Here is a 14,898-nt window from a genome sequence, read left to right as displayed (position 1 = left end):
CTGTGGATTGAAAAAATCCAAGAAAACAGGACACTTTTATTTTAACAAATTTTATTATTTGTATGACTTAATTCTACCAGAAAACAATTCTAAATTATTCTACGATAATCAATTTATATAAATAAATTCACTTTACATACATTTATGTTGCAAATACAGTGTATTGACATGTGAAAGGAAAGGGTCTCTGAATGGTTATAAAAATATCTTTTGCACAATTTTACACAGCAATACATTATTGTTTTTATTGTTTTATTTGTTTTTTATTAACTAAGACTTATTTTATCACTATTTAATTCTATAAAAGTTTTTGCAATCGTGTTAAAGCCTGGTACGCTGCTCGCGCTAAATTTTAGCTCCCATACAAATTATCGAAAATTTTTAGCCGAGATAAAATGGATCCCATACAAGTTATCGATTACTTGTATGGGAATTTTATCTCAGCTAAAATTTAGCGCGAGCAGCGTACCAGGCTTAGAGAATGATTTTAAAGGGTTTTTGAATTTGAATTACACTTTGGTTTTAATTCTATCACACGCCAGAAAATGGCTCGAATGACAGCGTTGGATTTATTTTTGACAGTTTTTTTTCCACGCTATCCTACACTATAAAAGTGATATACACCCATTCCTGTACTTTCTGTCCCATCCTTCAACTTCAACGGATGGATTGACGGAACGGACGCAACGGATTTTTGACAGCCCACTTCAAATTCCAAGACGAAAAATATAATTCCGCCATCAGGCCAAATGACAATCGGTCTGTCCGGTAAGTTGGTCAATGTGAACCCCCCTAAAGCCTGGTACGCTGCTCGCGCTAAATTTTAGCTGAGATAAAATTCCCATACAAGTTATCGATAACTTGTATGGGATCCATTTTATCTCGGCTAAAAATTTTCGATAATTTGTATGGGAGCTAAAATTTAGCGCGAGTAGCGTACCAGGCTTGAAGGAAAATGTAAAAAAAAAATTATTTGTTTTCTCGCTCCAACCATAAACAAAAAATACCAAGACTGGAAACTTTCGTACGTCTTTCCCCCCAAAACCCTTTTGTGAACAGTGTTGTCTGTGAATATATGTGAAAGCCACCACATTAGTAAATGACGTTAACACGCACACATTTATAGATTCAATACATTCACCGCACCTCGCAGCTTGTAGGCAAACGTCATTCGACCACTCAGTTTCCAGTCTTGGTATTTTTTGTTTATGGCTCCAACCTTAAGGCAAGATTGGAGAAACTTCAAATGTCAAAATAGCAAATGTCAAAAAGAGTCCCAAAATTTCAAATCTGTTTAAAATTTCTGCCTCACTTCGCCCTCTCTTTCTCACCATAAAGTGCAAGTGAGAAAAAACACAAAGACGTCAAAATAAGTCGGTTGACTCATGGTATAAAAAGAGAAGGTATTATCATTAGAAAAAACTCTGTATCGAGAACTGTCAAAATTTAAAAATGGCTACTTAATATTTTGGCAGCTGTCCATTGAAATTGTTGTTGTAAATAAATTTGTCTTGGAAATTGTTGTTGCTTTTGACTTTGCCAAATTTAAACGTCAAAACCTTATTACCCCATTTTTTAAGATGGCGGCTCTAATGATCATACCTTGTCTTTTTATACCATGGGTTGACTGAGGCCAATGTGAACCATGGTATAAAAAGACAAGGTATGATCATTAGAGCCGCCATCTTACAAAATGGGGTAATAAGGTTTTGACGTCTGGCATTTGGCAAAGTCAAAAGCAACAACAATTTCCAAGACAAATTTGTTTACAACAACAATTTCAATGGGCTGGGCTGTCAAAACACTAAGTAGCCATCTTTTTTTCTTTCATTTGACAGTTCTCGATACTGAGTTTTTTCTAATGATCATACCTTCTTTTTTTATACCATGAATGTGAACATCGTCCAAGGTGTGTTTGATATTTTATCGCTGAATGTGCACTAATAAGGCTTGGCCACACCGGAGGGTACGCGGTAGCGGTACAGGTAGCGGTAACGATATTTGTACTAAAAAAATTCCACACCTGAACGTTGATGTGTCAGTTTGGAATTTTTTTCATACAAGTACCCTCACCGCTACCCGTACCGCTACCGCATACCCTCCAGTGTGGCCAAGCCTATAAAGTTCTGATGCAAAAAATTAGGTGTGTTTTTTATTACAACCGGTCTTAACTGGTTAAAAAAAACACCTCGGGGCTTAGCGAGAAAAATTGGCAGCACTGCATACTAAATGTTCCGAAATCAGCTGACACAAAAAAATATAAAGTTGTCATATTTTTCGCTTTTGGGGTTTCTTGTGTGTTTTTGAAGAAAAAAAGTTTAACTAACTATTAAATAAATATTTAAAATAATAATTGTCATTCCAAACATCAATTTTGATGTTTTTAAACAAATTCTAAACAATTTACGAACAAGTTAATTTGGTAGCACAGATTTAAATCTGTTGAAAAAGTTAAGCCCAGAGAATTCTCCGGGCTAAACAACTAAGCCCAAGGGGCTAAGGTGTTGTTGTTTTTAACATGTAAATTGCTTAGCCCAGACTGCGTTTTTTTTTGTCCAGTTAAGGTTTGGCCACACCGGAGGGTACGCGGTAGAGGTACGGGTAACGGTACGGGTACTTGTATGAAAAAAATTCCAAACTGACACATCAACGTTCGGGTGTGCAATTTTTTTAATACAAATATCGTTGCCGCTACCCGTACCGCTACCGCGTACCCTCCGGTGTGGCCAAGCCTTTAAGGCTTGGCCACACTGGAGGGTATGCGGTAGCGGTACGGGTAGCGGTGAGGGTACTTGTGTGAAAAAAATTCCAAACTGACACATCAACGTTTAGGTGTGGAATTTTTTTAGTACAAATATCGTTACCGCTATACCGCATACCCTCCGGTGTGGCCAAGCCTTTAAAGGCTTGGCCACACCGGAGGGTATGCGGTAGCGGTACGGGTAGAGGTAACGGTACTTGTATGAAAAAAATTCCAAACTGACATATCAACGTTCAGATGTGGAATTTTTTTCATACAAATATCGTTACCGCTACCCGTACCTCTACCGCATACCCTCCGGTGTGGCCAAGCCTTAAGACCGGTTGTAATAAAAAACACACCTATTGTTAACTACTATCGTCGTTCATTTTTCAATAAAATAAAATGAGCGAATAGATTTCATGTAGGTACCTACTTGCTCTTCAGTTAAAAGCAGTTTTTAATAACAGATTTATCAGTTTAAGGTATGATTTTGGCAATAGGTGTGTTTTTTATTACCACCGGGCTTAAAGGCTTGGCCACACTGGAGGGTATGCAATAGCGGTACGGGTAGCGGTGAGGGTACTTGTATGAAAAAAATTCCAAACTGACACATCAACGTTCAGGTGTGGAATTTTTTTAGTACAAATATCGTTACCGCTATTAGAGGTACGGGTAGCGGTAACGATATTTGTATGAAAAAAATTCCACATCTGAACGTTGATATGTCAGTTTGGAATTTTTTTCATACAAGTACCGTTACCTCTACCCGTACCGCTACCGCATACCCTCCGGTGTGGCCAAGCCTTAACTGGTTAAAAAAAACGTACTTTTTATCTTTTTTACTAATTTTCTCACTCCACTTTATTGCATTTTCTTACCCCTCTCAATAATAGATACTTGAATCTAGTTTTAATTACAAAGTGGCAACGCAATGCTTTTATGTAATGATATATGGGCAGTAGGCCGGAGCAAAATTTAATTTTCTGAAAATTCAAAATTTTACCACGAGTAAAAGTTGCATAGATAGCCCTAAAACTAGTTTACTGTTTTTTTTAAATTTTTTTCCTAACGCTAGGGGTCGCGCATTGGAATGCAAAAATTTATCTTTCCTTGTAGGTATTGTATTTTCTTTTTAGCTCAGAATTAATTAACTAAATTTTAAAAAAATAAACAAAACGAGATTTATAAACTGAAAAATATTTAAACAATGTTTTTGCTTCGTAAGTCCTGGGGTCGAATTACAGCATACGATTACGATCATTCGTTAACGTTTTTACTATTTGTGTCTCTATTTATTTAGTAGAAAAGGATAGGGACACATAGCAACCATACGTTAACGAACGTATGCCGTAATTCGACCCCTGATTTATCGGCTTTTTCTAGGCCTATTTTACGTATGGTTGCTATGTGTCCCTTTATTTTTCTACTTATTAAATAGAGACAGCAATAGTCAAAACATTAACGTATGGTCGTAATCTTGTGCCGTGATTCGACCCCAGATTTAAAAAAACCTATTTTTGGATTAAAAAAAACTATTTCAATTTTTTTTTTTTTAAACGGGTTGATAAATTTTATCGGAATTTAGTTTTTATGTGTTGAATATTATTTTCTTAAAAATAGCGTGCCAACTTTTTATTTTTAAATATTTTCTTTTTAAACTTAGAGGATATAATATATGGAGTGCTTGTTCCTATACTTAATACATTGTAACGCCATATGCATGGATAGGGGTCGCTGCCTTCGTTTTTCAGTGCGAGTCCGGTTCCGCAGCTGTAAATAAACACGTTTGTTCATGACAGCCATCAAATGAAAATAAAATGGAGGCATGCACTCATCGAAAAACTTAAAGAAACTAGAGCCCTCTATAAAAGCTTCACGGAACTAACAGCACAAGCACTCCATATATTATATCCTCTAAGTTTTTAAACGACTCTTAGAGCCCCCGCACACTACAGACTTTCTATCGGCCGATAGTTTAGTCGGGTTGGGCTCCTAGTGTGCGCACAGGCAGCCGACTAAACAATCGGGTCGCTAGGAAACATTTTAGTTTGAAGGCAATTGTGTAGCAAAACAAACTTTTTTTTCGATCAAACAAACTTTTTGATCGGCCGATACTTAATCGTTGTAGTGTGCGCACTCTCATACATTTTCATTCTGATTAAGAGACCGACTAAACTGTCGGCCGATAGAAAGTTTATAGTGTGCGGGGGCTCTTAACGATTTTTGAAATTTTTTTTCTAAAAATTTGTTTTCTATACAAGGAATCAAATAGCATACTTGGTTTTAAAAAAACTACTGAATTAATGAAACAAAGAATTTTTAACAATTATATTTTTATGTTTCGCAACTGTTTCTCTTCTTCGCATAAAATTCTTAACTTAATTTTTATCTCTTCCACTTGCAACTGATGCATTTCTTTTTTATGTCGCAATTTTTCTTCCATCTGATATAGTTCAATACGTTTCTCTTCCGATTGAAGTTTGATCTCTTTTTGGCGAAGTTCGGCTTCTTTCATTTTGAAAACATTGATTTTGTTTTCAAAGGAGTCTGCAATATCTATTGTTGTATTTTCTGAATTCGATGTTGAGTTAGTTGGTGATAAGTCTTGGGTTGCAAAGGTATTGAATTGTTGTTGAAAATTTGCATGTATAATTTTTGGATACATTTGAATTTGTGGCGAACCATTACTTTCGCCAACTCCTTCTACTTGATTATATGTAATCTGCTGGTGAGGGATATTAATGCAATTTGATGAGGGGATAGTTATTGATCTACCATCAGGATGTTTAATTTGAATAATAATCTCTTCGTGTGGTTGAGCGTCCTTAAACTGAAGTAAATCGTTAAGCGTAAGTTTTTCTGCACTTATATTATCAAAATTAATTTGATGTTGTGATGGAGTTGTTGCATGTTCGTGCTCCTGAAGTGGGACGTTTTCTAGCTGAGTGAAGTTTGGATGTTTTTGATGATTTGGTGATTCTTCTGCAGAGTTTTCAAGACGTTCAACAGAATGGGGATCGCTTGATATTCGTTCCAAATATATTTCTTCGTATTCGTTAGCAATTTCCGTTGTATCAGGTGATACCTCTGTTCGAAGTATCAATTCAGGTTCACATTTTATGGATGATGAAACAGTTGCATCACATGGCTTGGGTGCATTTGGGATAGTGGAGCTGGCTGCAGGTCGTTTGGATTTCATATCTTTTGTTAGCTTCGAGGTGTATAGTTTTCGCAATCTTAAAATATAAAAAAATTAAACAATAATGTTTTCTTTTCAAAAATTAATTTAAAATCAATCTGGACAAAATGTATCAGACACTAGGCAAGTCAAAGCAAAAACTATCTATCGATAATGATACGTTTATGAAAAAAAAAAATGAAACGATATTAAACTTTTTTGTATGGCAGCAGGACTTTAAAAATGCTCTAAATGCATGTCGAAGCCATGAGTAGAGTAGAATCGGTGAATATGGACCACTAATCATATTTTTTCTAATAAAAGCCTGGTACGCAGCTCGAGATAAATTTTAGCTCCCATACAAATTATCGAAAAATTTTAGCCGAGCTAAAAACTATCCCATACAAATTATCGATAACTTGTATGGGAATTTTATCTCGGCTAAAATTTAGCTCGAACTGCGTACCAGGCTAAAATCGATAACTTTAAGGTTTTCCCATAGAAGATACTTATTTAAAACAAAACAAAACAATAGTTCATTCTTTAGTACATAAAAGAAAGACTTTTTCGAGGAACGAAATATAATAAGGCTGATCTGAAAGAAGGGTATTAGAAAAGGTTAAATCTTGGTTTTCGGGAAACTACCCCCTGGCGAAATCCGTCATTTTGGAAAACGCGAATTGCCCTATACCTCCCAAACTATTGGTTTGACCTAATAAGTTATTTGACTTAAGTTGAAGGCAATATAAATATTTTTTTCCGTGCATACACTGTTTTTCTGTAAGGACAATACTTTTGATTTTATGCCATTTTATTTTTTCGGTTTTTGGAATTTTTCTTAGTCCCTATAATAGTTACACAATTTTTTATCATCATTTAAGTTGTAGAGTATCAAATTTTCAATAGTTTTTATACTTCTAAAGATTATACGATTTTTCAAACTTAAGATATGGTCCTGTAACCCTTAACAAGTCAGATATATTCTGTTGTTTTCAAGCAGATTGCGTGAAGTAAAAAAGGAAATATGGTTTATTATATAACTGCGGTAATATAAATCCACTAATGTAATCCATAAATCCCATAACACAATCTATAAGACCCATGGTGGTCCATATTTCCAACAACGTTTAAAAATAAAATTATTAAAAAAAGGAATACTATAGAAATACATATATATACAATGTCTATGCTGTCTGTCATTCAATACTGGCCTTCGTTCAGGTTGAAGCAAATTTTCATGGCATTGTTCAAATCCAACAAATATTCAAAATTATTATCCAAATTATTTTTTTTTATTGCTTAACACAACTTACGCAGGGACTTTCAAATAATAATTAATAATGAAATGAAAACTGACATTCAGCCCTAACGGAGAGTGAATAAATAGAAATCCTCTTTAAAACATCCGTTTGCTCTAAATGTCCCTCTTAAGGGGGGAAATCCCTCTGGAAATTTTTATTTTCGCATTAATTTTTGTTTGCCTAGTAAATTCATTTGTCAACCGAAGAAACTATTTTCAGTGGTCTAAGCCTTAAAAGCCCCGAGATAGTCCCGAAACCCATGCCCTCCGAACCTACCACAGTACGAAAACGAAAACTCTGAACGCTTTTTCCTCGAAACGTGTTTTTTTCCGCGCCGTGCAACGTAACTCAAAAACTAATGAGGCTATCGACTTGAAATGAATTGCAAATTACTCTTTAATTTATTGGCCATTACATGAACCTAAAAGTTCAAAAAAATGTTTACAATAAATATTTTTTTTTAACAATTTGTTTATAAAAAATCATTGTGTTTTTTTCGTTTTTTTGGTATCTAATTTTTATTTTACACTTTTTTTTACTAAATTTAGGTTTATGCAATGCGTATAAATACATTTTATTGGAAAAAAAGAGCTGTAGATCCGCCATTTTGTTTTTTTTTTGTGCTTCAAAAAAATTCTATCAATACTTCATAATGTCAATAATATCACGTACTTTTCCAAATTTCAATTAATGCTTTCAGTTTTCCAAAAAAAAAAGCTGTCGTCCAGAGGGATTTCCCCTCTTAAAAGGCGTTTGGCGTTTCATCTAAAAGGGCTTTTAAATTTAACGCTCAGATAATGATGACAAACTTTAAAAAAATTCTAAAAAACTGAATAAATGAATTTTGTTTTTGAATTAAAAATTACCTTTTTTTATTGACGATTTTAAATTTAATGGAGAGCCAATAAATTGGCATTTACTGTGAAATAAAAATAATTTGCTAAATATCAAATAGCACTTCAAAAAAAAACAAATAATAATAATAATAATCACTACACTTGATTTTATTTTATTTCGCACCAGTGTTGCCAGAATATTTTAGAGGCAAGGAGCCGATTTTGAAAATCTTGGAGCCAAAAAAAAACGTATAAATCAATTTTTTGTGGTATGGGATTTTGGATTTTTTTTTTAATTATCAGATAACTTTTGCTTATCAGACTATAAGTATATAATTATTTGTTTTTCATTCTATAGTGGAGTAACTAAAGCTCAAAAATTGGCAATATTAGGGAACCCGCCCGAACAGCTTAGATTTTGATGATCTTTTTTTTCAAACGTCGGTAATTAAAACTATTTTAGAGTCTATAGATTAAAAATTGCCGGTGTTGCCGTTTTGATTTTTTAAATTTAATTGAAAATTTTTTTTCAAAAATTTTTCTTAAATTTCATAAATTAATTGATGTTAAAAGATTGTCTATGAAATTCAAGGAAAAAGAATATATAGGAGTGAGGAACAATCTTCCATCGTTCAAGCGATAGATGCAACTTTCTTATCAAACACAAAAAAAATATTTGAACAGAACGGCAACACTTACAATATTTAAATATACATTTTTAAAAAGCTAGAAGCTTTTTCTTATTTATAAAATTAAAATTAAGAAAATTGAATGAAGGACTTTTGAAAGAATGGTAATTGAACTCAGATTTTTGAAAAAAAAAAAATTATTGACAAAATTTTAACATGTCGTTTTTAAAACTTTTTCGTAATATCAAATGCATTTATTTTTCAAATTTTTTAGGCCACATTTATTATGATTTGAAATTATAAAAGGAAATGTCAATATGTATTACGGTTTATGAAAAAAATTAAAAAGTATTTCATTTTCGAAGAACTTTTTTTAATAGAAGTTTTGAAAAAAAAATTAACTTATTTTTTTTTTAAAGTCCAACATTTAAATATAAAGTTATTTTTTATTTATTCAATAACCCTTAGTGTTGAAAGTTAAATAGCAAAAGTTTGAAGGTCTTATTTTATTTTTTTTTCCAAAGTGTAATATATATTACCTTTTCTGCTTCGGAATTCAACTGATAATATTTATGGCCAAACATTTTTTAAAAATAAATTCATATTTTATTAGAAAAAGTTTGGAAAAAAGTAATTTTAAAAATTTTTTTAATAACATTGTTTTTAAATTCTGAGTTTGAGGACCATTTTTTCAAAAACTTAATTAAATTTAGTGGATTTAAATTTAAGAGATAAGAATGAGCTTCTGGCTTTTTTAAAATGTACTTTAAAATATTGTAGGTGTTGCCGTTGTTTTCAAAATATTTTTTTTTGTGTTTGAAGTCAGATTGTGAGAAAATTGCATTTACCGCTTAAACGATGGAAGATTGTTCCTTACTCCCTTATATCTTATAACTTTAAACGAGCTAAAATTGTTTATATATATGTATATATATATATAAATATATATAAAATTGGGATCTCGGAAACGGCTCTAACGATTTCGATGAAATTTTCAGGGTTAGTTCATCTAAGCGAGTTAAAAGTTTTGGAAGTATTTTTGGAAAAATCCGCCCACTGCCACGCCCACTTTTTTAACATATAAGTTTTTTCGGAAACGGCTCTAACGATTTCGATGAAATTTTCAGGGTTTGTTCATCTAAGAAAACAAAAAGTTTTGGAAGTTTTTTTTTTTGAAAAATCCGCCCACTTCCACGCCCACTTTTTTAACATATAAGTTTTTTCGGGAACGGCTCTAACGATTTCGATGAAATTTTCACGGTTTGTTTATCTAAGGGAGTTAAAAGTTTTGGAAGTGTTTTTGGAAAAATCCACCCACTGCCACGCCCACTTTTTTACCATAGAATTTTTTTTGGTAACAACTTTAAAGATTTCGATGAAATTTTGAGGGTTTGGTCCTCTAGGCAAATACAACATTTTGGAAGTATTTTCTCTTATATTAGTCTTGTTTTCGCAGAGACAGATTCAACGATTTCAATAAAATTTTGAGGGATGGTTGCATGTTTTACGCATTGTTCTTTTTCTTTTTGTTACAATAACTAAACAAAATTTTTTAGATCATGACTTTTTTGATTATGTATTGAAACTTTTAAGTAATTTGTTGATTTGGTATCACTAATTATCTTTGTTTTACGTTTTTTTTTCGTTTTAATGCGACTATTGTCAACGTATAAGAATAAAATAACTCACAAAAAGCAACACCATTGACCTAATGTCAATCTTATAATATACAGGGTGTCCCAAAAGTAATGATTCAAACGAAATATGCTGATTGGGGAACTTAAGGGCTCTCAGAATTTGGTAACTTGTTCATCCCAAATCCTTACGGTTTTCGATTTAATGCAATTCTTGTGAATTTTCGAAAAATCCCTACTTGGGAACAGTATTCTGCTTTCTGCGCCCATTACTGATTTTTGTTTATTAAAATTCTTTTACGAAAACATTGCCAAATAATTAGGAACAATTAATTAATCAAAAAATTAACTAACAGTTGCAAGTTTTATAAAAAATCTATTTCTAACTTTTATTTCCGACCAACACCGCAAAAACAATTTTACGGTGTGAGAATGGTTTATTATTTTAAAAAGTTGCCCTGTTATTGTAGTTTTCAAAAAAGTATAAAAGTTTCCAAAGTTGCAGTTAGATCCCAAAATATTACGAATTGAATTCAACAAAACAGGGTTTTTCAGTTGGTTGTTTTTTGTACTGAAAAACCCTGTTTTGTTGAATTCAAATTGTAATATTTTGCGATCTAACTGCAATTTAGGAAACTTTTATACTTTTTTGAAAACTACAATAACAGGGCAACTTTTTAAAATAATAAACCATTTTCACACCGTAAGTTTTTTTTTGCGGTGTTGGTTGCAAATAAAAGTTAGAAATAGATTTTTTATAAAACTTGAAACTGTTAGTTAATTTGCAGCGAAATGGCGTATGGAATAAAAAATATTTTGATTAATTAATTGTTCCTAATTATTGGGCAATGTTTTCGTAAAAGAATTATAAAAAAAAAACAAATATCAATAATGGGCGCAGGAATCAAAATACTGTTGTCAGGTAGGGATTTTTCGAAATTTCAAAAGAATTGCATTAAATTGAAAACCGTAAGGATTTGGGAGGAACAAGTTCCAAATTCTGAGAGCCCTTAAGTTCCCCAATCAGCATATTTTGTTTGATCCATTACTTTTGGGACACCCTATATAAGTAAAAAAAAAAGAAAGGAGTAAAGCATCCACTGATACAGAATAAAACAGAGATAGGGATAAAAATAATATTTCTTCATACTAAGCTTTGCCGACAAGGCTAAACTTGAAAAAAAGATTAACTTTATATTCACCATCCAAAACTTTCTGACCCGTAAATTAAAATTTGAACAAAAAGGGATCTCATTGCTGTAAGCATTTTCGATAATGCAGATTCCTGTAACCCTGGTCATTGCAAACTCAAACCCACTCCAAAAAATTGCTGTTTACATTTGACTTTTTTCACTGAAATTTATAACATTTAAGGATACCGAGCAAAGCTCGGTCACCCAGGTACTTTTTTCCTTAAATTACCTAGAGAATCTTTTGCTATCATTTTTTTAATAAATTTTAGGCAAAAAAAAAAATGGTTTTGTTTGAAAAAAAATTTAATTTTAACTTAAGGAGCCTGTTTGGCGATAAATAGCCGGCTCTGGCAACACTTTTCGCACTGCGAGTCGATCGTCCTCTTTGGCTGGTTAGATTACACAAAAAATGTAAGCTGAGAGCGTTTGTGCATAAATGCAGACGACTGTCACCTCGATTGCATTTATGGGTTATAAAAAAATCTGATAAGTCCATATGTATAAAAAAAAAACCTGAAAAAGTGCATCTTTTATTGTTTTTAAACTTTCTGCAATACATTTTAATATTCTCAAGTTTTCTTTTTTATAGTCTTGTACGCAGCTGAAGCGAAACGAAGTTTTCGATACAAAAATTCGAAAGCGAAATCTCGAACGAAAAATTTCGTTTTGCTTTTCGTTTTTCAGTACGCAGCTCTAGCGAAAAATTGGAGAGTTTTCACTTATTTGTCACTTACTTTTTACTGCCCTGTGCATTTTTCTTGACTCCAAGAGCAGTGTTGAAGGTTTTTTCACTTTTAATAAATTAATTTCTTGCTTTAAAAATTATTTTCTGTCGAGTTTTCTTGATTTTAAATTAATTTTGAATTTCTTTATTTTGACTTTGACAGAATACTCGATGATATTTCTTCGTTAGCATTTTCGTTGTCGACTTTGGAGACTTGAACATTTTTCGTTTCGCTTCAGCTGCGTACTAGGCTTAAGAAGCAAATTTTCTTTTTCAATTTCAAGTTTTTTTCTTCAGTTTTTAACTTCTTTTCCTTCATCCCGGTTTTTTTATTTTTTATTTCAAAATATTTTTTGAAATAATTTTTCTTGCTTATTTGGCGTTTTTTCTCCTCAATAGTATCAAAAAATTTATCTTCGGCTAAATATTTAACCCAATTCACACATGGCCTCAAAGCAAAAAGTTTCCAATATTTCGCGAAATCGTGGGAAAATTGAAATTTAATTAAAATTTTCCATTGTGAAGACTTTTTTATGTTCTCAGTTTAATGAAATGAGTGCGTCCAGTCCAAAACAAAAAGTAAAAATACTAGCCCTTAAGAAAATTTAGAAGAGATTTATTTATCTCCCTCCATGATTTGTACGAGATTTACCATACAAATTTGTATGGTAAATCTTAAATATAAATTTAAGTGGTGGTGGAGCTGGGACCTGGGACATTACTGATTTGAAATAAACAGCAATCTTTTATTGATTTAATATACTGAAGAGGAGATCTACAGTATATTAAATCAATAAAAGATTCCCAAAATATAAATAAATATTAAAAATTACAAAAACTCTACCTGGCATTAAACCAAAATTTCTGAATTTGTTTCATATTCCTTCTGATGGCAATTTTAGGGTTTTGATTAAAGTCATGTACAATCGACTGCCAGGCGTCCCACATTGCCACCGAGTGTTTTCCTTTTCGATTCTTGATATTTATTACATGTTCGTGCTGACGAAATAAACTGTAAAGGATTTTCTTTTCTTCGATTGTGAATCTGGGATGAGTCAAAGTTGACGGCAACGTTGACTTGGATGTTGAACACTTTGCAATAAGATTAGATTTTTTATTTGTTTGAGCCGATGCCGGTGCAGCAGAAATACTCAAAGCTCCTTTTGAGGGGCTAGTTTTGTTTATTATTTTCTCGGTTGGCATTATTTGATTAAAGATGCTTTGGTCACAAATGATTTAAGTATTGTAATGAAGAGTAGAGAAGATTGTGAAGTTAATTAATGCTTTTTTTTGGAATTGAAATTTTATTTATTTTTCGATTTTTAATGCATTATTGAGTGGATTTTTGTTAAAAGAAAACAATGCAACACAACCGCAAGTCAAATACTCATATTATGTGTACACCATATTTAATACACCATTGTATATGAATTGATATACAATGAATACACATGACATGATACTTCAAGAGAGACTTCTCTCAACGCAACGAAAAATCACACTAATAGCAATTTCACTCACTCATTTTATTACCCTCGTGGTCCGTTCTTTTATTGAACATTGTTAACTATTGTTGTTATGTCAAAAAAATCGTTGTATTTGTTTTTGTTAGATTTTGTTACAAAATGTCAACTTTGATTTAGGAACGACTAAATGTTACATTTTGTTGATCTGTCAAAACAAATTTTTTGAGATTAATTTTATGAATGAATAAACAAGAAAGAATTAATTTGGTACTGAAATAATTCTTTTTAATTGAATTCTAAGCAAATTAAAACAAAAATATGCATTCAATAATTTCAAATATAGAAACAAACAAGAAATTCTCTTCTCACATCATCCCCTCTCTTCCCCATTTAGTTGTGTTTGACAGATTAACATTGAAACTCAAGTCCAGGAGCTGAGTTGGAAAAAGTAACAAAATGTAACTATTTGACACTTCAACACTGGATTTAGGAACGATGTTGTGACGTCACGATGTTACACCTTGTAACTTTTTTCTCATTTAGGAACGATGAAAGTTAACTATTGTTAACAATAGTTAACATCGTCGAATAAAAGAACGCATCATCGTTGCTTATGCTTGGATCAGAATCAAAATCAGAAGCAGAACAACAAGTGATCAGGGTTCGAACCTCGGTCCTGAAGTTTTGGAGCAAATTTAAAAAAAAGTGGAGTAAATGCAAAATTTACGGAGTAGATTTGGAACAAAACAAAAATCTTTAATTTTCATGAAATTTTTTTCAATAAAAACCTTAGATAAAAACTAATAAAGTCTTAAATTAAATTCAATTTGATACATAAAAAAGAATTATTTTGAGATAAATAACCAATTTAATTGTTTTATAAACCTCATTAATGTAAGTGGTGGTTCATAAATGTGTTTGCAATTCTAAAATAAATACAATTTCAATTCCAATTCGATTAATTAGATTAGTTTAAGTAAACAATTTTTCTGTGTGGAAAAAGTGGAGTTTGTCGCGAAAAATCGGAGCGTTGGAGTATGTTTTTTTCCCTCAAAAGTGGAGCAAATTTGCTCCGATCGGAGCAAGGTTTGAACCCTGCAAGTGATTATTGGACTGAATACTAATACAACTGTACTAGGAGTAGGGCATAAACAAAAAATACCAAGACTGGAAACTCGGCGGCATAAACAAAAA

General features: G+C 32.1%; 1 protein-coding gene across 2 annotated transcripts; it reads right to left on the bottom strand.

Annotated features, from left to right (window-relative positions):
* Positions 1–5,043: 5,043 nt before the first annotated feature.
* On the bottom strand, positions 5,044–13,742 carry LOC129910582 (regulatory protein zeste-like). 2 transcript variants are annotated; one of them, XM_055988009.1, is made up of 3 exons: positions 13,083–13,742; positions 8,089–8,141; positions 5,044–5,979 (listed from the first exon to the last, which is right to left on the bottom strand). In XM_055988009.1, the coding sequence occupies exons 2-3, from the start codon at positions 8,136–8,138 to the stop codon at positions 5,070–5,072; spliced, it is 960 nt and encodes a 319-aa protein (XP_055843984.1). In that variant the 5' UTR covers positions 8,139–8,141; positions 13,083–13,742; the 3' UTR covers positions 5,044–5,069. The 2 variants fall into 2 exon arrangements, with proteins under 2 accessions (XP_055843984.1, XP_055843983.1); XM_055988008.1 differs by lacking the exon at positions 8,089–8,141.
* Between the last annotated feature and the right edge of the window lie 1,156 nt (positions 13,743–14,898).

Source organism: Episyrphus balteatus, chromosome 2, assembly GCF_945859705.1.
Source record: "Episyrphus balteatus chromosome 2, idEpiBalt1.1, whole genome shotgun sequence".
NCBI lineage: Eukaryota > Metazoa > Arthropoda > Insecta > Diptera > Syrphidae > Episyrphus > Episyrphus balteatus.
Note: the sequence above shows the minus strand (reverse complement) of the source record. Positions and strands in the feature narration are given on the sequence as shown.